The 22,333-nt window shown below is 53.3% G+C and overlaps 1 protein-coding gene across 18 annotated transcripts in view; it reads right to left on the reverse strand.

The window, feature by feature from the left end:
* Positions 1-71: 71 nt before the first annotated feature.
* LOC130522071 (collagen alpha-1(XXV) chain) overlaps positions 72-22,333 on the reverse strand; it is a 50,402-nt gene continuing 28,140 nt past the window's right edge. The window contains exons 5-38 of one of the 18 annotated variants that reach the window (XM_057026051.1): positions 21,409-21,435; positions 20,606-20,632; positions 17,835-17,906; positions 17,392-17,508; positions 16,921-16,956; positions 14,627-14,653; positions 13,454-13,498; positions 13,128-13,172; positions 12,818-12,844; positions 12,384-12,428; positions 11,484-11,516; positions 11,164-11,199; positions 10,195-10,239; positions 9,220-9,282; positions 8,869-8,937; positions 8,734-8,778; positions 8,604-8,648; positions 8,399-8,476; positions 8,267-8,290; positions 7,854-7,898; positions 7,736-7,780; positions 7,564-7,644; positions 7,433-7,495; positions 7,310-7,360; positions 7,187-7,213; positions 7,030-7,110; positions 6,790-6,825; positions 6,514-6,567; positions 6,375-6,428; positions 6,272-6,298; positions 6,128-6,181; positions 4,661-4,747; positions 2,946-2,984; positions 72-2,713 (exon numbers count right to left, since the gene is read on the reverse strand). In XM_057026051.1, the coding sequence (XP_056882031.1) occupies positions 2,711-2,713; positions 2,946-2,984; positions 4,661-4,747; positions 6,128-6,181; positions 6,272-6,298; positions 6,375-6,428; positions 6,514-6,567; positions 6,790-6,825; positions 7,030-7,110; positions 7,187-7,213; positions 7,310-7,360; positions 7,433-7,495; positions 7,564-7,644; positions 7,736-7,780; positions 7,854-7,898; positions 8,267-8,290; positions 8,399-8,476; positions 8,604-8,648; positions 8,734-8,778; positions 8,869-8,937; positions 9,220-9,282; positions 10,195-10,239; positions 11,164-11,199; positions 11,484-11,516; positions 12,384-12,428; positions 12,818-12,844; positions 13,128-13,172; positions 13,454-13,498; positions 14,627-14,653; positions 16,921-16,956; positions 17,392-17,508; positions 17,835-17,906; positions 20,606-20,632; positions 21,409-21,435 (1,653 nt within the window). In that variant the 3' untranslated portion in view covers positions 72-2,710. Of the gene's footprint in view, positions 2,714-2,945; positions 2,985-3,935; positions 4,385-4,660; positions 4,748-5,458; positions 6,182-6,271; positions 6,299-6,374; positions 6,429-6,513; positions 6,568-6,789; positions 6,826-7,029; positions 7,111-7,186; positions 7,214-7,309; positions 7,361-7,432; positions 7,496-7,563; positions 7,645-7,735; positions 7,781-7,853; positions 7,899-8,266; positions 8,291-8,398; positions 8,477-8,603; positions 8,649-8,733; positions 8,779-8,868; positions 8,938-9,219; positions 9,283-10,194; positions 10,240-11,163; positions 11,200-11,483; positions 11,517-12,383; positions 12,429-12,817; positions 12,845-13,127; positions 13,173-13,453; positions 13,499-14,626; positions 14,654-16,920; positions 16,957-17,391; positions 17,509-17,834; positions 17,907-18,548; positions 18,609-20,605; positions 20,633-21,408; positions 21,436-22,333 lie in introns of those variants that run through there. The other 17 variants (XM_057026053.1, XM_057026054.1, XM_057026057.1 and 14 more) reach the window with 17 other exon arrangements.

Below are 22,333 nucleotides of genomic sequence, written 5' to 3' on the forward strand. Positions count from 1 at the left end.
GGGAGTTTAACAGCGCCCCCCTGTGGACGGAGGAAACATGAAGCAGGAAATGCTCAGAAAGAAGCTCCGGATTCATTTGAGACGGTTTTATTATTTGATTTGGCTCCAGCAGCTACAGTCATGAAACGTCCAATCAAACACGGAACACAAACCAGTTCACCAATGAAACCAGTCAACGACGGCTTCTACCTGTTAGCATTTCGTTGTCGGCTGGGCAACGCAGCGTGTGTCTGCTACGGTTGTAGCGTGATAGCGTGATTACGTTTAAAACCTTCAGCGACTCCACCAACACCGACACGGAAGTCAAAGGTTTTGGCACCCATGCTAACAGAGAAACAGGCTAAATCCAACAATTTAACAAGAAACAAATTACAAAATAATTACAAAAATAGCTGCAGATGCTAAAGATACAGCAATTTGTGAGAAAACAACGTAAAAATAGAAATCAAACACTTAAAAAAATGAATATGAATGGAAACATCACAAATCAAAGGAACAATTAAACAGGAAATCAGGTTGTAGTAGTGGTATACGGGCTAGCACGGGCAAGCAAATGTAGCTACGCCATCACAGTGACATGATAGTTAAGCTGCATTTGATGCAACACACACACACACGCGCGCACACACACACACACACACACACACAAAACCAAAGTATAAATTGCACTTCTTCTCAAATAAGCACATTTTAACAGTACAATAATAAAAATAATAATCAACTACATCAAACTACATTCAGAGAAGCGTAATAACGTACACTCGTTATCGTTAGCTTTCTGACAAAAATGTGAGCTAATGTAAGGTGAGCTAAATTAAAGTAAATACTCGCTGATGCGTAAATTCCCGCTACACCACGACAGTTCTGTCTGCTTTCGCTACATCTGAGAAATGCTAGTTAGCAAAAGTCGTGGTAGCAACAGAGAAGCCAGAGAAGAAGCGAAAGGAATGCCGTTTCAGACGGAAAAGCCTTCACGTAAGAAATGAGAGAAAAATAAATAACGTGATGCTAAAATACCGAGACGCAGAAGCGGTTAGCTTGAGAACCCGCGACAATTCCAATAAAGAAAAGCGCCGTTCGCAGACGACCTTTTGTTCTACACAAACAGAAACGCTGGATCCGATGTGGAATGTGTCATAACTGGCCGTCAGATCGTGGATGTGGAAATGAGTCAACAATTAATGCCAACGTGGAGCTGGGAACATGCTAGAGGCAGCTACTGGAATTAGCTTACTGCCCAGGTAGCCAAAGGACCTGCGAGAAATGATGCGTCGCAGGAGCCTCCTGTTCACAACGTAACCCAAAATGGAACGACGGTGACACAGACGAGAAAAGATAACCAAGAAACACTAATTTAGTGATTGAAAAGTGAGTAAAAACGTGCAGTTTTGAATGAAAATGCTAAATCTAAAAATGTATCCATGTGATAACAATCAAAATTTCTCAAAAGTACCTTTAACAGAGTCACTTTAATGACGTCTAATCACTGGTAAAACCAAACTAGCTAGCCATAAAACTAAAAAAACAGGAGCTAATATTAGCAGTGCTACTCTGACTGAGCTGTGCTTTATGGTTTTAGTTTGAACGTGACCTAAAACAGTGTTGATGGGAGCGCTCAAAACCTCGTCCCAGTTAACAACCTGCACCGCTAACATGCTTGTGGTTATTAGCTTTTTTGCTGTGGTGCGGAAGTGAAAAAGATCGTCCCCAAACACATCACAGCGTCCGCGTGTTTGCTAACAGCTCTGTAAGTAGCAGCCAGATTTGCTCGAGTGACGCTAGGACCGACATGCTAATTCATAAAAACAAACAGTGCCTCAACATGTCTTTTTAAAACAAAGCTTATAAAATAATAGTTCGGTTAAGTAAAAAGGGGATAAACTTCGTACGTTTCTGATAAAGGAATGAATAAAAGCTGGAGGCACCAAAGGCGAAAATACACAAAGATCATCAGAACTGAAAATAAAGAAAACGTGACGGCATCGTGAACCCCGCCCATCCTGAGAGCCAAAAGCCCCGCCCACTTCCAGCATATGCTCCGCCCTCAAGGAGGCGGGTCGGTTCCGCCTCAAATCCAGCCCCGGTCAGTGCAGCTGTGACCCCGCCCACGTGTCCGGAGGCACCAACCAGGGCGATGCATGAACGGCGACGCCCACCAGCAGAGCGGGATCGCCAACAATAAAGCAACGACAGCGCTAGCTGTGGGCGTGTCTCAGGCCACCAACCACGGCGTGACTCCCTTGGGAAGATCAAAGAAAGGGTGAATTCCGGCGTGTGGAGGCTTTGATGTTGGTTAGTGATGTTTCTCCCAGCAAACAGCAACGTTCCGGTTCCACCCGCAGCTTCTGGACTCGTGTCGGTTCCCTTCGCCTCCGTCTTTTATGGCGTGAGTTTTATTAGCGGTGCGGCGGCAACGAGCGGTGAGACAAAACAGCACAAAACACAAGCGTGCGGTCGCTAGCGAGCCGGTCCAGACCCGCCTCCAGTGCCTCCGGCCCGCCGCGCTGCGGTCAGAACCGGATCTGGACTCCACGGCGATGTGAGAAAGCAAACACACAGGAAGTTGTTTTTTTGTTCTGTCCACGCCGACGTGAGTGTGCGAGCGTGAAACGCCGCGACAGGCTCCTCCTCTTTTTCAGAATCCATTAAAAAAACTATAAATACCAGAAAAGCAGCGTTATTTACAAACTCCATGCAGGTTCAGGTTAGATCACTGCAAGGAAACACAAGCAGAGGAGAACACGTCTTAACACGCCGTTACCATGACGACAGCCACAAACACGCTCCAACCAGAGGGGCAACACCAGACGAGGAACCAGAAAACTACGTTAGGGATCAAAGGTTTGGGGCGTCGCCGGCGGCTCGGTCGACCGTTCACAAAACGTTCCAACATTCCGGGGTCCTCGTCCGATGTTCCCTCACGGAACAGGAAGCATCAAGTTTACCTTCTGCCAGCAGCCGGGCATCGGCAACCCGTCCGGACCCTGTAGAGCAACACGGAGGACAAGAAACACCATGACAACTGAAACTGCATGACTGGATCAAAGGGTAGCCAGTGATCAATAACAATGATCAATAACAACGATCAATAACAACGATCAATAACAATGATCAATAACCAATGATCAATAACAATGATCAATAACAAGGATCAATAACAATGATCAATAACAAGATCAATAACCAATGATCAATAACAACGATCAATAACAATTATCAATAACCAATGATCAATAACAATGATCAATAACAAGGATCAATAACCAATGATCAAGGATTAACGAGCCACCAAACATGCAGAAGACTGAAGCCACCAGAGGCAACATCTCCGGTTCTCTCAGAGAACCTGATGCTAACATGGTTGATGCTAACATGGTTGTCATGTTAGCATCAACCATGTTAGCATCTGGCGGCTTTAGCAACAGAACAAAACTCAGTTATTCATGCAGCAACAATCTGAGTCTAAAATAAATGTAGAAAAGCAAAAATAAATGAACATTTTCAACACTTTCAATGACACTAGCGCACGGTTAGCTATAGCCTCATTAGCGCTACTCTGCTATCGTCACATGCTGATCAGACAATTCATGAAAACACTTTTGTCATCTTTAATGTGTCGCAATAAAAACTAGAAACAAACTTCCGTAGCTTCGTCTGGTCCAATTGGTACAAAATGGGGAGGGGAGGAGTTAACAGCAGCTGGGAGGGGCTAATATGAGCTGGGAGGAGTTAACAGCAGCTGGGAGGGGTTAACAGCAGCTGGGAGGGGCTAATGTGAACTGGGAGGGGTTAATGTGGGCTGGGAGGGGTTAATGTGGGCTGGGAGGGGTTACTGTAGGCTGGGAGGAACTAACATAAATGGGGAGGAGTTAATATGGGCTGGGAGGGGCTAACATGATCTGGGAGGAGTTAATATGGACTGGGAGGGGTTAATATGGGCTGGGAGAGGCTAATATGATCTGGGAGGGGTTAATGTGGGCTGGGAGGAGCTAACCAGATCTGGGAGGAGCTAAGAGGAGCTGGGAGGAGTTAAGGTCAGGTTAAAGAGATCAGCTGAGGAGGGAGGAGCACAGATTGAGGCAGGTTTTCCAGTCTCGGATGAAGGAAGGAGGTTGGAGTTAGAGGATCTTCTCATCGCTCTATCAATGTTCCTGATCCCGCAGGATCCGGATCAGGAGCTGGGCCTATCAGAGGCTGCGTGCTGTGAGACCGTTAGTGACGGTTCTGAAGGTGGACGGGCGTCATGCTGTCATGCTCATGGCTGAAGGACACGTGCACGGGAGAAGGAAGAAAGGAAATACTGTACCAACTGGCATGGGGCATCCAGCCCGTCCAGACCTGGCTGCCCTGGTTCCCCCTTTTCACCCTTAAATCCCCGGAAACCCTGTTTACACAGATGAGCTCGGAGTGTTACTGAGGGACCGTGTGGACCACCCTGCACCCCCCGCGGGGGGGCCAAGGGGACGAGGGACGAGCCGCCCTGTTAGCCTGAGGACACCACTGTCCCGGCCGGATGTTCCCAATTGTCACCCCTTTATTTGGGTTTAAAGTGTTTGGTTCTGACCCGTGGATCCGCCTGGCCACAGGGAGCTCGTCCTCGTCCGTGCCGACGGCTCGGCACCGGCCGGGACGCTTTCCCAGCTCGCACGTTTGGACATACCAATGGGCAGGGTGCATCTAATCCAGGGGCACCCTGTTCTCCTTTCTCGCCCTTAGGCCCTTTTTTGCCCTTCTTTCCCTTCTCCCCCTGTGGATACAACGATTTGGTCACGTTAACGATGTTCCGGACGTTTGGGAAGCACCGGGATTAGCGTAGGGAGGATTAAGAAGAGGGTTGATGTTAGGACAGTCCTCAGGATGGGACGGGAGAGGAAGAGTGTGAAGGGCACGAAGGAGGAGAAAGAGCTCCGTGAGGAGAGACAGAAACACAGGCTAACAGCTAGCGTTAGCTGCAGTTAGCTTTAAACGCTAACGTTACAATATGCAAAACCACTTTAATCTGGAGAAGAATCGCAGCGCAAAGTTTCCACCAAACGTTCGCTGTCCGATACACATTCATCTGTGTTTGGACCATCAGGGACCTGGACCTGGACCATCAGGGACCTGGACCTGGACCACCAGAGGTCTGGACCTGGACCACCAGAGGTCTGGACCAACCTGATCCCGTGAACTGGACCCAGAGACGCCTGAGGTGACGGCATTGCTACATGGTGCAGCCAAGATGATGGTGGTCCCCACCCATCGACAATGGAGCCAGAAGTCTGATCTGATCTAATCTGATCTAATCTGAACTGATCTGAACTGATCTGAACTGATCCGATCTAATCTGAACTGATCTGAACTGATCTAATCTGAACTGATCCGATCTAATCTGAACTGATCTGAATTGATGTAATCTGAACTAATCTGAATTGATCTAATCTGATCTAATCTGATCTAATCTGATCTAATGTAATCTGATCTAATCTGAACTGATCTAATGTAATCTGATTTGATCTGATCTAATCTGATCTGTTTAGTGGAAACACGGCTGTTAGCACATGTGCTAGGAAACAGGGTGAAGAAGGGTCAAACGGGGAAGTTAGCATTGGGCTAGCAACAGGGGGGTTAGCATTGAGCTAGCAACAGGGAGGATAGCATTGGGCTAGCAACAGGGGGGTTAGCATTGGGCTAGCAACAGGGAGGATAGCATTGGACGAACAACAGGGAGGTTACCATTGGGCTAGCAACAGGGAGGTTACCATTGGGCTAACAACAGGGAGGTTAGCATTTTGCTAACAATAGGGAGGTTACCATTGGGCTAACAACAGGAAGGTTAGCATTGTGCTAACAAAAGGGAGGCTACCATTGGGCTAACAACAGGGAGGTTAGCATTTTGCTAACAATAGGGAGGTTAGCATTGGACGAACAACAGGGAGGTTAGCATTGGGCTAACAACAGGGAGGTTAGCATGCGCGGAGGCAACAGAACTTGAGGAGCCTGCTGTCAATGGACGTGTTTGGTGGATCTTCCAGCTGAATGAGACCAGCAGGTCCACCTCGGGTCCCTGGTCTAATCTGATCCGAGCTAATCTGATCGTTCCGCCCATTGACAGCAGGCCACTGACGCCTCCCTGCTGCACGTCTACCTTCTCTCCTCTCTCCCCAACGTCGCCCTTCTCTCCCGTTGCGCCCGGTAAACCCTGCAAGAGCACAGCCGAGGTTAACCTGGGGACACAGGTGCGACAGGACGAGGGGGCGGAGCCACGGAACAAAGGGTGCAGGAGACTTACGTCCAGCCCAGGTTTTCCAGGACCTCCCTGGAAACAGAAAAGCCGTCAGTGTGCAGCCTGTTTGTAGCGCGCCGCGGCGCCGTTAGCACGTTAGCATACTCACAGGCAGTCCGTACGGTCCCCTCGGTCCCGGATCTCCTTGACCTCCTTTTTCACCCTGATGAAACAAAGCAGCAGCAGAGGATTGTGGGTACAGGCGGAACCCCCACAGGGGTCAAACCTGCCGCTAAAAGAGGACTCACGACGTCGCCTTTGGGTCCGGCGGGACCGGCCGGGCCCGGAGGACCGTCCACCCCCTGCGGAGAGCGGCAGGTCACGTCACCACGGCGATCAGCGTCCACGTTAGTCCGAGCGCACGAGCCACCGACGGACGCGCGACATCGTTAATGTATGAGTGCGTGTTAATGTGGCGTTAAGCCCCGCCCCGGGACAGAGTGTCGCCGCGGCAACAGCGCCCAGGCGGCGGTCAAAGCACAGAAAGGGCTCTAGGCGAAGCCTCGGGGTCACATGACACTCACCCTAATTCCGGGCTTGCCGTCCAAGCCGGAGGCTCCCTGTGGTTATGGAGGGATGAGTGACATGGACAAGGCGGGATTAGTACAGATGAACATGTTATTGACAGGCTGGTGGCAGCAGGACAACAGCTACATCACAACAACCACGCCGGCAACGCCCACACGACCTTTGACCTCCGCTACGGGTCGCACACACTTCATGGACTAAAGGACAGAACGTGAACGGAGGCGTCCACCACTCACAGGGAGGCCCATGGGTCCGCGGTCCCCCTTATGCCCCGCCTCCCCTCGGACCCCCTTCACGCCGTGCAGACCGGGTTCGCCCTGAAAGACACGGAGACACGGGAGACATCGGACGAGCCCGGAGGACACGGGGGCGTCCCGCAGGTGTCCCACTCACCTTCGGACCAGGAATCCCGTGTGGACCCTGGAAGAAGGAAAAACAGGTTTCATGATTAGCATCAAAGCTGTGGGGGCGCTAACGCCCCCTGGTGGTCGGCCGGGTGGATCCGCTGGTACTCACCATGGGTCCTGGAGGTCCATGAGCCCCCGGTGGTCCTGGAGGTCCACTGATCTACAAGGATCAAAAGGCGCTGATGCAGGTGTGTCCACGGTTCTAAAGGCAGAATAAAGGACCTGAACCTACCGAAGATCCCTGAGGACCAGGCAGCCCCGGATCCCCCTTGTCTCCTTTGACTGCATTGATGCCCTGGAGGACAGAGGACTTTGTTTAGGACCAGGATGAGCTGTGATGGTTGAGGAGGTCTCGGGTCTTACAGGCAGGCCGGGAAGACCCGTCGCTCCCTTCTCTCCCGAGGATCCCGGCATTCCCATGTCCCCTTTGGAGCCTTTGTAGCCCTGAAGAAGAGCAGGACCACAGTCAGATGTTCTGATCCTTGTCAGCAGAGGCGTCAGGCGAAGGTCACCACAGATGATTGAATGAACTCACCCTTTCACCATCCAGTCCGGGCAGCCCGGGCATCCCGCGCTCCCCCTGAGGGATCAGACGGACGGTGAGACCCAAGAACCCAGGAGACCAAACATCTGACACAAACAAACAGTTCTACCTTAAAGCCTGGAGGTCCCATCGGGCCCGGAGGTCCAGGAGGACCCTGAACACAGGAGAGGGGACACTTCAGGCCCGAGCTAACCAAACAAAGGACTCAATGCTAATGAGCCGCGGCTCATTAGCATCAGAACCGAAGGGTGAAGGTCAGCAGATGATGGTGAAGACGCCCTCCGTTCTATTATGGACCCATGAAGCACACACAGGCACTAGCATCGTGCTCAGTAGCACATGTAGCAGTTAGCATCCTAGCTAATGCACAGGTAAGCCCCTCCCGGTTCGCCTGCTGCCCAGGACCATGGAGGTCCTCCGGGACCTTCAGGGGAACACTCAAACATGATTTCAGACCGCACGCGTACACACGAGGGGGCGGGGCCATGCGAGGTGGGAGGGGCACAAACAGAGCGTGGTTACCGTCACTGTCAGGGTGGCGATCTTCTGCAGGAGGCCAGAGGAAACGGAGAAGAAGAGGTGAGAGGGAGCGACCACAGGCGGGAAGCGTCTGAGTCAAAGCCTTCAAGTCCACAGGTGCGTCACAGGTCTCACCTGGAGAGCTTCCTGGATGTTGCCGTTGTAGTCGATGATCTCCGTGGCTCCTGGCTCTCCCTTCTCTCCGGGGGGGCCCTGCGGAGGGGACAGCAGAGCCTTCATCATCATCATCACAGTGATGTGAGCCGTGGCGCCCCCTGGCGGCGCCGCAGGTGTACTACAGCTGCTGCTCAGACGCTTCCGGACGTTCCCGCCGACTCACCCCCGGACCGACACCTCCAGAATCTCCTTTGTCTCCGGAGTCTCCCTGACGAGAGAAGCAGAACAGACGCAGGAGGAATTCAGACGGGAAAGCGGGGAGGGAATTAAAGATGAGGAGATGCAGGGCTGACCTTTGACCCTTTGGGACCAGGCGTCCCGGCCTCCCCCTCGGACCCCTGAGAGGAACAACAAAGCAGAAATCAACCAATAAAAAGAAAGAACCGGGAAATCTGGACGGACAGGACCAGGACAGGATCTGGTCTGACCTTTGGCCCAGCCGGTCCGGGCTCTCCTTGCTCTCCTCTCCCCGGGGGGCCGTGTTCCCCTCGTTCCCCCTGAACACGAGAACCCAAACATCAAAAGTTGGAGTTGGCGGGAACTCCCCGCGCGGGTGCAGCAGCGCCGCCGGCCGCCAGGGGGCGCTGCTGCACCAGAAATCTGCGGCTGCGCCACGAGCTGATCACCCATCGATGATGATCCCGCCACCAGGATCGATGAGGCTCAGGGAAAGATCATTTCCAGTGTAAATACTTTAGTCTGGGTTTTAAAATGAGATTTATTCCCAAAGTGGATTTAGTGCCCCCCCCCCATCGCAGGAACACCTGAAGCATCATCACCTTCAGTCCCGGCAGTCCGGGGAGTCCCGGTTCTCCCTGAGGGCCGAGGAATCCGGGCTCACCCTGGAAATCCAGAACAGAAATCAGAGACACTTCTCGTGATCCTGCAGAGATGTTAGCGCCACCCACTGCTAACGAGCGCTAATCACAAGATGCGCTAATCACAGACGTGCTCTGACGCGGGGGATCATGCAACCAGGTCCGTTAGCCCCCCTCCGCTGTGACCCGGCTCGTTAGCACTCGTCAGTGGAGTCCAAGTCCAAAAAACAGCCGCTAATGAAGAAGCTAACCACAGCTAACTGACGTAACGCTGCTGAAATATTCCGGTTTTACAGCCGCCTTCGGAGAGATTTTAAAACTCAGCTCAGGCAGTCGGGCGAGAACGCGGCGCAGAGTGCAAAGCTAATCTCAGAAGTGCAGCGTTAGCAAAAAAAGAGCTGTTAGAATCCATCAAGCGTGAGTGAAAACAGGAGGACTAAAAATGTGAAATGAAACAAGGCAGAAGAAGAAAAAACAAGCTGAATTTGATCATGCGTCAGAGCGCTCGGCGGCTAATGTGGAAGCTAATCACCCTGGGATACGCTGAGCTCGTCAGTTTCTCAACATCTGCTGTTGTAACGAGTCAATAAAATGCTATAAAATGCTAATATTTCATTCCAATCAAACAATCACAGTTGGAAAACACCCCAAATAATCTCGTCCAAACTTCCTGTTTTCCAGGAAGTAGCCTCAGAATTTGGCCAGAACGCCGCATTCAAACCACCGTTTATCACATCGATTTTCCTGCATGAATTCATGCTGCGTTCAAATCGATGGGCTGGAGTTCTGCTGCTGGAGGATGAGGAGGGGGTCTGGGAGGGGGTCTGGGGGGGGGGTCTGGGAGTCTGGGGGGGGTCTGGGGGTCTGGGGGGGGTCTGGGAGTCTGGGGGGGGTCTGGGGGGGGGCGTCTGGGGACAGAAACAGCGAAGCATTTACCTTTATCCCTGGCAGTCCAGGCAGCCCTGGGAGTCCTGGCTCTCCCTAAAGAAGAGTGCAACATGTTACAGCCAAGCCAAGCTAAGCTAAGCTAGGCTAAGCTACGCTAAGATAAGCTAAACGGAGCAAAGCTAAGCCTCATTGGAGGCTCCTCAGAGGGTCCGAACTTTAACTTCCTCTCTGTTTCCTCTGCCCAAGCGCCTTCCATGGACCTGCTGGTGAGTGCTAGCACAAGCTACATGCACATAAACATCTCATGCAGCCGCCGGCGGAGGTTAGTGCACGTACGACCTCATTTACAGGCTGGGAGCAGGGAAAACTCCTGGTTTCTGGCAGGAAGAACTCCACCAGGACCTTCTCGTCCTTTCACCCACAGCACCGATGCTAAAGAGCAGCTGGACGCCTGACCGCTAAACTGGGTTTGTTGCTAAGCTAACGTTGTGCTAATGGGATCCAGAGAGGGACAAATTTCTAATCTTGATGAATAAAAAGGACATTGAAGCTCGTCAGCAGAGCAACCACAGATGAGATAAAGCAACGCGACCGTTAGCGTAGCAGGAAGCACAACTGATGGGGCTTAAAAGCTAATTAGAGCGCCGGACAGACGAGGACTCGGAGGAAAACGGCTCCTCTTCCTCCGCATTTGTCGATCATCGGAACCTTCTGATGATCCGACAAACGTCGGCAACAACGAAGAGACGTGACGACCTTGGAACACGCAGCTAAAGCGTCCAGGATGTAGCATATCCAGCGCGTTAGCGCCACATCTGGGCTGCATAAAACCAGGTGACAAGCCAAAATAAATGGAAGAGGAGTCTGAGGTTCCTGTTAACATCCAGGTTCTGCTGAGTCAGGATCTTCTAATCCAACTGTTTGATCTTCCGCAGCAGGACTGAGCCTCGTTTGCTTCCTATTAGCTTAAAAATGCAGGTGAACCAAAGGGAAACGTGTGCGTGGAGACGCGTTTACCTTCTGTCCGCTCCGTCCAGGCTCTCCCGGTTCACCCTGAAACACACAGCAACACACAGACGCTAGTTTGACGCCTGCGGCGGCACGGAGGCGCTAACGTGCTCAAGGGTTAGGTAACAAAACCTCTTACAAGCATTACCAAATGTTTATTTTATCCCTGCTAATGTGGCTAAATTAGCTGTTATAGCGAAGAACTACAGGAAAGTAGCAGGTCAACGGATCAGATTCTAGAACTCTGAACTAGCCGATGTTCCATGGCTAACATTACCGACTTTTTAAGCTAGTTTGTCTCAGGTTAGCAACGTTAGCTGGGTCCTCACCTTGATGCCTGCTGCTGAAGAACCTGCATCTCCCTGTGAAGAGAAACGAGCCACATTTATCGGCCGTCCTGCGTCGCCGGAGGGGCCCCGCCGGCCCTCGCGTGTTTACGGCCGTCATTAGGATGCACGTCACGCTAGGCTCGCTGCGCTGAGCCTCTCTTTCCTTTACAGACGATAAATCACGCTAGCATTGGCGGCGAGGCTTCCCTAGCGGGTGAAATTAGCTCCCGTCTTTAAAGTTTGAATGACTTTTTGTGTTTTAGTGACGAGAAAAAGTGAAAACTGGAGAAAACGCAAAGCTCGTTCAGAGCGCTGCCCGATCTTAATGCTAACGTAAAGCTATCGCTAGTATTTTACCTGATAATCGCTAAAACTAGCAGAATTGGTTATAACTGAAGGACGGTTCTTGGGTTGACCAGCAGGGGGCAGCAAACCTCCCTGATCAAGGGTTCTGCGCCAACAATTAACGAGTCTTTTCCATCGTTAATTTCCGTCAGATCCTCACGAAAATCCATCACGACTTCAAATTCACCGAAACGTCTTGAGCGAGTTTTGCGAAGTTTTTATCGTCTTCCTGCATCTGTGTCGATTTGGCACCTCGGTGCAAATAAAAGAGCCCATAAAGTGAAAAGTTATCAAAGTTGCTCCTGAGAGGGGCAATAAAATGTGTGGGGGGGTGGGGGGGGGTAGGGGTGTGTGTGTGTGTCTGTGTGTGTGGGGTGTGTGTGGGGTGTGTGTGTGCGTCTCCACGACAAAGCTGCCTCCATGAGGCGTTTACTCGCCGTCGTCTTTCACAGATTTGATTTGCACACCAGACGCCGCGTAGCAGCGTAGCTTAGCCGCGAACGTGCTACGTTCCCACGTCAACATTAAACGCAGATTCTCCGTCCGCCCTCTTACTTTGTCGCCCTTTTCTCCTCTCGCTCCGTCCTCGCCGACGTCGCCCTGTGGAAACGGACAAAACAAACTTTAATCTGGGAACTTCACACCATCACGACCCCCCCGCGAAGGTTAGCGCCCTCCTAGCATGCATCGCTACATGACAAACACAGCAGCCGACAGTTGGCTCCGGTTGCTGTGGCTAACGTTTTCGCTAACATTAGCGTGGGCGGCTCTCTGCTGCCTCCACTGGTCAGTCAGGAGCTGAAGCTGCTTTAGCCCCGCCCTCTTCTGCCGCTTCACTTCCTGGTCCAGAAGTCCTGAACCTCCCTGAACGTTCCCACTAAACTGCTCAGCCTCAGATCACAATCAGGTTCTTCAGGGAACATCTGGGACCGAATGTCTGCAGGCCGCTATCTTTGATCAGGCGGGCTAATGCTAACAGTGATGCTCACCTTTTCACCCCGCTCTCCCATTTCACCCTGATGGGAAGAAAAACAAAGAGTTAAAGATGGAAATCTGGGGGGGCGCGATCATATCTGGGTCTGGGTGTTCATGCCTGGATTCTGGATTCTGGTTCTGACCCCAAACTGACCCTCAAGTTCCATCTTAGCAACACTGGTTGTAATGATGAGGTCCATGCTAATGTGGCGTTCAAGGAACTCAGAGAAACGTGGGAAAAGCAACAGAAAAAGGGCCAAACGGAAGATGACGTGTTCTTAATGGTCAACGCAAGAACGAACGGCGACCGTTAGCATAGCACACCTTTGCTCCGGGGGTTCCGTCCAGGCCGGCGGTACCAACGTTCCCCTACAGACGACACCACACTGCTCAAACATCTGTCCGATATCAGCTCCGCTGAAGTAGCGTTAGCATAGCTGACGCCTCTAGGCTACAGCACAGCGGTCGTTTGGCGCCACCCACAGACGGACCAACGTCAACCAAACCGACCGACAACGGAAGCTTTGGTGTCCGACCACATCAGGGTGGGGCTCAGAGAGATGCTAGCTTCAGGCTAACGCAGGTCTGAGAACGTCCCCGATCATCGGGAGCAGCTAACGGAAAGGAAACGCTAACGAGCTGGAACCCACCTTCTGTCCCTCAGCGCCCGGAGCCCCCGCAAGTCCAGTGGAACCCTGGGAAATAAACACAGGAGACCGTTAGCAACGCCGCCGTCGTCCACAGCTCGCGTCCACCTTTCCTCACAACGCCAGGATCGGGCACAGCATGGTAGGAGAGGTCAAAGGTCACCTGGTCCACAACAATCCGTCTGCCCTTAAACAAACAACCAATCAGAGCCGCGAGAGCACGCTAGCGTTAGCGTAGCAGCGTGAGATTATTCTGAGGTGATGAGAGAGACACGAGAACAGCTGGACCCTGAGGCGGCGCGTCACGGCGCCCGGCGGTCGCGGCCTCGCGTCGCCATGGTTACGACCACGCGTGTGTGGTCAGCGTAAACGGGAGGTTTGTGGTCGCGTCGTTCATTCACTCCATCGCAGCAGCACATCCAGCTGGGGGGGCCCCGGGGGCCCGGGGGGCCTGGGCACGACTCATTAACACGCCGGCGTGTCGTCGTTGACCCCTCGCCGTGCCCCCCCCACCCCCCCGCCAGCGGGAGGCCTTGCTGACAGATGGGAGCGTCTGATTGGGTAACACTTTAGCAGCTAGCTGATAGCTGTTCTCCAGCGGCGGCGAGCGCCCGAAGCCCCGCCCCACTTCCTGTTCTCCGCCTCTCTAAGAACAAAGGCGACGACGTCATAACTGAAAGATGCAAAATAACATTTTTATTTTTCTCAAATTCCCGTTTTAGCTTCATCAGTAGCTCCACCCCTGTTGTGTGCTGTTATCTGATTGGCTGAACGGTGAAGGGGCGGGGCTTGTGAATGTTTCTGTCCAATATTGTGCTCACACTAACACACACGAACATTTCTATCTTTGTGGGGACTTTGAGCAGCATTAAACACAAACCTTAAAATAAGGTGTGAACCCTGAAAATGCCCCCCCCACTCCCCTACTGCCCCCCCCCCTCCCCCACTCACCTTCTGCCCCCCCTACACTCCCCTCTGCCCCTCCCCACCCTCCCCTTCTGCCCCCCCCCCCCCCTCCCCCACTGCCCCCCCCACTCTCCCTCTGCCCCCCCCACTCCCCTTCTGCCCCCCCCACTCCCCCTCTGCCCCCCCCACTCACCTTCTGCCCCCCCACTCCCCTTCTGCCCCCCCCACTCCCCCTCTGCCCCCCCCTCCCCTTCTGCCCCCCCCACTCACCTTCTGCCCCTCCTGCCCCTCTGGCCCCTGTAATGAGACGAGAGCAGAGTGTCAGATCATCCGACGCTCCGGCAGAGACACTCGGAGCGTTCATGCCCCTTCAGCTGGAACGGATCCCAAACATTCCCACTTCTTAGCAGCCAAGCTGGAAAAGCGGCTTCGGCACGGCTCCGTAATGAGAGCGCACGTGTTCCCGTCCTCTGATGGAGGCTCGTTACGGAAAAGGAGGCGGATGCTGGAAAACTTCGCAAAGCTAATAAAAGGCGCCACATCCCAACGCGCCAGATTTATCCGGTGATAGATGAGTCTGGAGTTGATCCCACATCGGATCCTCCTCCGCCCAAACCTTAAACAAACACCAGGATTTGGATTCATTTGGGCCTGAAACTGGCGTGATCCCATGCTAAGCTAAGAGGCCACAGCAGTGAATCAACACCTTTATGCTAAGTTATTAGCTTGGAAGAACCTCAGGCCTCCGAATATTTCCGAACATTGAAGGGAAAAAAAATAATTTGCTTCCCACATTCTGAAAACGTTCCTGGCAGGAATGCCGTTTGGTGGCGCAGCCGCATGCTAGCTTCCATGTTCTATTGTTAGTTAGCCCGTTAAACTCACGGACAGAACCGCTGCTCGTTTACGCTAAATTCCATCCTCATTTACAGCCGAACCCTTCGGAGAACCTTCCGGGCCTTCGCCAAGTCCAAGCTCCGCCTCCCTCCTTGTTAGCCGTTAGCGGCGGGCTTTGGTAAACATCTTTACAGCCTCCTCGGAATGCAGCGGCATGAGCGCTAATTAGCTCGACTCCATCTGAGAGCACTCAGGAGCCGGTGGAGGTCAAGAGCCTTCGAGAAGGTCTCGCTCGTGTTGTTCCAAACGTTAGCAGGAGAATCTAAAGGATCCGAGAACAAAGCTAACATCGTTCGCGGCCGAACCAACCAGAACTTTTCTGTTTCTCCTCATCAATCAAAGGAAGTCATCAAAAGAAAAGGCAGGAGCTACGAGCTACGAGCTACGAGCTAGTCACGTTTTCTTCTTCTGCTTCTCTTCGCTGGAGCCGAAACAGCGGCGTGAAACCATCAACCAGCTGGTTTCCTCCCAGTTCAGAGGGCGGATCAGAGCCGTGAGCTGGTCATGCTAACTGTGCTAATTAGCGATACACCTCTTCCAGTCCATCTGCCTCCAGTGGGACGTGGAGGTGAACCGGAAGGTTTCATTGTTCCGATTCGTCTCTGGGAACATTCACGACCCCGAAAACCGAAAGACAGAAAAAAACCTGAAACTTTTCTCCAGGTTTTCCTGGTTTTCCCTCTCATTTGTGGCTCATAATGAATTTCTTTCCCCTGGAACCCCAGCAGTGGGAACGTCTGGACAGGAATCCTTCAATCAGATGTGGAAGTTTTGCGTGACGAGAGTTTGATCCGTCCGAGCTCGGAACGCCGTCAGCGTCTCCTTCAGCGCTGCTGATTCCTGAACGTTGCCTCCATCCTCCTCCTCCACGGCCTAATCCATCTAACCAGCTCCAGATGTCCTGGAAGCCTCCTGGAAAACTCTGGAATCTGCTTCATCCTCCTCAACAACAGCATCAACATCCCGAACGCGTGAGTGGGTGCTAGCTGCTACGCCGCGAAAGAAGCTAATTAGCCCTTTGAAGCAACTACAAACATGTTTGGATATTAATTTTTTCCGATTTTGGGGATAAAATTCTGCTGATTCTGGAGTCGGAATATCAGGCCGGTCCACGGGACCTCCTGAACGCTCCTCCCCGGGAGGGGGCCATTAGCATTAGCCGAAACAGCCGCCTGTCTTCATGAATTACCAGCAGCCAGGCGGAATTTTTTTATTCGGCGCTCCACAGGACGCCACCGAGACGCTCTGACCATCCGTCTTCTGGAAAAACGTGTGTGTCAGGAGCGCTTCTGGGAGAGACGGAAGCAACCTGGTCGGCAGAGGCTGAAATATCGGGAGTTCAGAGAGAGGCCTCCTCCGGCCGTTAGCCTCCATCATTCTCACCAAACTCCGGTTTGCGTGTCCAACGTTTACGAGATAACTTCGGGAACGTTTGGGAAGACCATAAAGATCCCGGCAGAAGGTTGTAAAATGTTTCATTAACATCCAACATGGCGGCGATAAAACACCTCGTGAAGCTCAGTGAAGTTTGAGATTTTGGAGCTCAGACGTGCGAACGAGCAACGCGGCTACATGCAGCTAGCTTTAGCCTCAGCGTTCACCGCTGGAAACCAGCTTCCCAGTTTTCCAGTTCTGCTGGTTTGAAAGTGAAAAAGTCTGGTGCTCACCGTGAGTCCCGGTTCTCCCGGCTGACCCGGGTCCCCCTACAGAAACCAAACATCTCGTTAATGTCCTGAGAACAAAAGACGGTTGTGAAAACATCAAAGAGTCCTGGTTCCTGAACAGAACGACATCAAACTCCGAGAATAATGTGGGTTTTCCAGAGCAGAACTGTGTCTGGGACCAAGACTTGACATCAATCAGGAACAGGCTAACGCTTGTTCCATATGCTGGACGGTCTCTCGGGATCGGGTTCACCTCGGGCTAACGGTTTGTGAGCTAAGAACAACACTAGTCCTGTCTGGAACTGTTAGTGTGATTGGAGGAAAAGCTCCCACGCAGAAGATGCTACGCTAATACGCTAGATATTACGCTAGTTTTCCGCTATGCTAATTAGTACAACATGGAAAAAGGTCCCAGTCGGAAAAGAAACTTTCTCTTTTCATCTGCGGAATCTTCATCTTGAAACATAAACTCACCGGCAGACCGGGGACACCTCTGGGTCCATCTTTTCCAGTGTCCCCCGGAGGCCCCCTGGGCCCGGGAGGCCCTGGTGGTCCCGGAGGACCAGGTGGACCCGCCTGGCCTTGATCTCCCTGTTTGGAAAAATCAAAGCAGACGATTATTCCGTGACAACGGATCTTCCAGGAAGTCAAACATAAACAGACTGGAGAGCTCAGATACTCTACGGCTAAAGCTAGCAACAGAGGCTAAAGCTAGCAACAGAGGCTAAAGCTAGCAACAGAGGCTAAAGCTAGCAAGGGAAGCTAAAGCTGGAGCAGACCTGATTTCCAGCTGAAGCTCTCTAAGGATTTAAGGATTTACGGATTGTGCGTTTTCCAGACGGCGCCAGGACAGGAAGTCAAACTGAAACATGCAGCAGCTCCAACATGCCAAACAGGAAACAGGAAGTAGCCTCTACCTTAATGAGCCGCCGCTTTATCAGCTGCTGGTCAGCAGAAAGAAAGCCGTGATTGATCTTAGGGAAGACCATCTGAGCAGGTGTGTGAGGTCAAGAGGTCGGAGGTCAGAGGTGAGAGAAGGTTGAAGCAGGACCGGGTCCCGGAAGCAGGACGAAGAGGAGGAGGAGGAGGAAGGAAGGAGGCAAACGCAGAGAGATCTGTTAGGAAGGTCCGTGTTCCAGAACCCAGAACAGCGGCGCCCAGGAGGGGGGAGAGATCCACACTTCCCGTCAGCGCCTCCTCGGAGAAGTGGGAATCTCTCCTCCTCTGCGGAGCGCCGTCACCTTCATCCGCACCCGCTGCTCGGTCAGACCCGGCGGGGCCACGAACCCGTGAGCCAGGACCAGGACACACCGAGACCAGAGACCCCGTGGAACCCACCCGTCAGCACTAATGGGGATAAAAGAGGTTTAAAGAGTCCTTTGATGTTTTCCATCACGCCTGCCTCTCATGTGCAAGGCTAGGCGGACGGGCGGCTAATGCTAACGTAGCAGGACAGACTCAGAGGCTAGCTGGCAGAAGCTGCTGGTCGTCGGTGTGTCCGAGGCACAACGTTGCTTTGATCTTTGTGCAGGCGTCATCAAAGCAACAGTCAGCGTCCTGGGGCCCGTGGGGGGTTTGGTTCGGAGGGTCGGACCGAGCGGCGCGGCGGCGCTAAACTCCACCACACAAACCTTGACAGTCAGGATCTGATTGCTGTGCAAAGCAGCCAGCGAGGGGAGACCCGGCGACCCCTGAAGGACACAGCAGAACACGGCAACACGCCAGGTGACCACACGCACGTGGAGCAGCGCTCAACCCAAACATCAACATCACACATCCCGTTGCTAAACGAGCAACGCTAACGTTTCCTGGGGGGGCGGAGGGTGACTGGAAATTCCATTACGCCGCTTCCAGCTCGCTTGTCAGCGGCGGCGGTGACGGAGGCGGGAACGCCGGTGAGGCGGGAACGCTGGGAGAACCAAGAGAGGAGACGACGCGTTTCCTCCCACGCCAACTTTCATCCCGCGCCAGGCGGACGTCGTCGGCTCGACGCGGTCGGTCCGTTGAATCGTGGTTCTGGAGGGATCCAACATCCGTCGTTTCCTTTGGAGACGTCGCTGATTAAAGACGGCGGCTTTTAATCTGAATCACATTTGGTGGGTTTACCGAGAACTAGCCGCCGCTCTTGCTAACAAACGCCCATCAACAGTCATTTAGCCTAGCACGGCTATTTCCTGCTACCCTGTTGTGGTGACTGGCTACCGACAACGTTAGCGTGATGTGCCGCTCCTCCAGCTAAGTTCAGCTAACAGCTACTTCCTGTAGCGGTGACCTGGCGAGACCGCACACGCTGCGTTAGCTAACGTTTACATTTCAGTGAAGTCTCGCCTCGCGTTCGCCAAAACCACGACTTTGATTCCAAAACATTTATTCTCCTTCATGCTGAAATTCCGGCGCAGACAAACGCGAACGCTTTCGTTTTTAGCTGGAACGCTACGTTGAGTGCCCAAGTTTGAGCATGAAACATTTATTTCATAGCCGTTAGCGCTGCTGCGCCGCCGAAACATCCAGAACTCGTAAACGCTGGTCTGGAATGGCATCAGAAGCCTCGGGCTGATCCTAATCCGACTTTATGACCCTTCAACAGTCACAAGCACTTGACGTAAACGAGCTTTTCCAGGACGATCCGTGACGATGGCGGGAGCCGTCCGCCAGCCGGAATCTCCGGAGACGTCGTCGGTTTGCTAACCCTCCAACCTGAGCGGGCTGACGAGGGGCTGCCTGGCAGGCTAGCATAAACAGCCGCGCGTTAGCGGCGCGGAGCAGGCGGCGCCCAGACGCGGAGGCTAAAGACCGAGGTTCTGCTTCTGGGTCGGACTTGTTCTGGAAGCTGCGGAACGTCGTTGGGACCCAAAGTAGCGTCTTATTTTCTATTGTTGTACAGGAGGAGGAACCAGGCACACACACACACACACACACACACACACGCACACACCTGTCGAGACCACACACACTCCCAGTAGCTGCTGGTGCCCCCCCCAGTACATCTTGGCTGTAGTTGTGTTATTTGGTTGACCTCTGGGGTCCGGATGTGACCTCTGACCTGTGGCCCAACAACGGCCGACCCCGCCATGTGGGGGCCGGCAGAGGGAACCCTCGGCTCCGAGGCCGGCGGGAACTCCAGACCATCAGGTTCTTTGATGGGAAGTTTTAAACAGAAAATCCCATCAGAGGGCCTCAGAAGTATAGTGTTTTCCAGAGTGTGGTTGAGTTCAGGATGGAGATGAAAGCACCAGAACTCATCAAAGCTCGGAATGTTCCAGGTGCGGCGTTCCTGGGAGAGGAGGCGCCCTGATACCAGGACTCTGCAGTACCGCCGCTCGCCACCGTCCTGGCGACGGAAGAGAGACTTCTGGCGTTCCGCTTCTCTCCTCGCCAACATGTTCGGATCACTCAAGAATATTTCGACTTCAAAGCGCAGCTAAACTAGCTTAGCACGTCGGTCCAGGTTCAGCTCCAGATGAAGCTAAACTGTGGTTCCGCCGAAGGTCCCGCGTCCCAGAACCAGCTCCTGGTTCCACGGAACACGAACGCATCGCAGCCTTGTTGCCTTTGGCCACACGGGCAGAACCCGATTCCCCGGAATCTCATGCATCCCAAACCTTTTCCACCGCAATTCAGCTGTGGAAGAAACAACACACAAGGGGGGTCGGAACGTCAGAGGAAGAAGTCGGAGTAAACCTCGTACCCGGGGTCCCTGGTCGCCTTGATCGCCCTGCGGGAGGAGAGAGAGAGAGTGTGAGTCGGGAGCAGAACACGGACAGAACACGGAAGCCTCAAACGTTCCCTGCGGTTGGGAGGAAAATCGCTTAAGATAACAGGGACCGACGGGGGGGGGGTTCCACAGTTCTGGCTTCAATCGGAGCGAGTCGGAGCTCCGGGGACATTCCAGCGGGAGGAATTGTTTGTTTTCCAGATGGACCCGAACGCGTTTATCACATTAGAGCCGAGCGGGACTGCGAGGACGACCCGGAATTAAAACCATAATCCCCCCCCCCCCCCCCATGGAGGAGCTCTCGGGATCCTCCAGGGCAGAGCGCCCCTCCCTGACTGGACCCACCTCCCATCCCCAGTAAAACCAGTTGGAAACACGGAGGCTCCGGTTTTGTAACTTTTCTCCACGCTGCCGTTCCAAAAACCGGTTTGAACAGGAAACCGGAGCGGCTGCTGGGGGGGGGGGGTTATGAGGGGGGGTTATGATTGGGGGGGGGTAACGGGTGGGTGGGGGGAGGAAGATGGGTAATGGGGGGTCGAAATGGTTCCCATTAAAGACACCAGTCGGCCTCATGTGAGCGAGACTGCAGCAGATGCTCCAGAATTCCCAAATCTGCCCAACGGTCCCACGACCTCGGGCCGGACCAGCACCGGGCCTCCAGTCCAGAACTGGTTTTACACTTCTGATCATCAGGGGAACTAATCTGAGCTAAGCTAACAGGCTAAACGGGGTTTGGAGGACGCTTTGACCCGGGAAGAGGTGCTGGATCCACCCACCTTTTCACCTTTTGGACCTGGGGGGCCCTAGGAGAAAGGAAACAGGGGTTAGTGAAGGAAAAGGACAGTTAAAAACCATCAAAGGTCACGATAAACCACAGCTGGGTGGGAGGAGGGGTCATGTGACCTCACGGGTCGGTCAGGAACCAACCAGAACCGGGTTGGGCCAAGATCCTGACCATGTTTACTCAGAGGGTCCAATCCAGAGAGCTTGGACCCGGAGCAGACGGGCTCGAGCAGAAACACCAGGTCCTGGACTCCAGCTCCTGGAACATTCCAGGTATTCCAGGATCTCAGGCTGGTGCTGATGGGAAACGTCGCTCGAAGGTCCAGAACCTGCTCGTATGACGGTTGCAGGTCATCACCCGTGTCCAGGACTGACTGTCCGTCCGGAGCCTTCCGTCGGGAACGCTGGGAGCGTTGGGATTCATCCCGGGCTGCCTGGTCCTGAGAGGCCTCGGCAGACCGGAGGAGCCTGCGAATGTCTGACTGCAGATATTGGAAATCAAATCTGACTTCTATTTTTAAACACGGAGCGGAGGCGCTCCGGAGGCGCTCCGGAGGGGTCCAAATGTTTCTTCCATTTCAGGGAAAATGCACTCCGGCCTTTTGTTGTTTGGGAAAATTGCATTTGGACGGCAACGGTGCCAAAGGCAGCGCGTCTGGCAGCGGGAACGCTGCACCAATCACTGGGAGAACGGGTCCGGCAGCTGCTGGAGACGGGAACGCTGCTGGCTGAACCCTGATTGGGAATCCTGATCAAGCCCCCGCCAAGCGTTCCGGGTCGGGAAGGTCATTTTACTGCTCCGGAAGGAAAATGGAAAAGTTCCAAAGTTTCTGGATGATTTACGTGATTAAAGTGGATGATGCAACAATTAGCAGGTTAGCACGGCGCCGCAGGTGAACCCCGGGGTTAGCCTCTCTG

Source organism: Takifugu flavidus, chromosome 3, assembly GCF_003711565.1.
Source record: "Takifugu flavidus isolate HTHZ2018 chromosome 3, ASM371156v2, whole genome shotgun sequence".
NCBI classification, from domain to species: domain Eukaryota; kingdom Metazoa; phylum Chordata; class Actinopteri; order Tetraodontiformes; family Tetraodontidae; genus Takifugu; species Takifugu flavidus.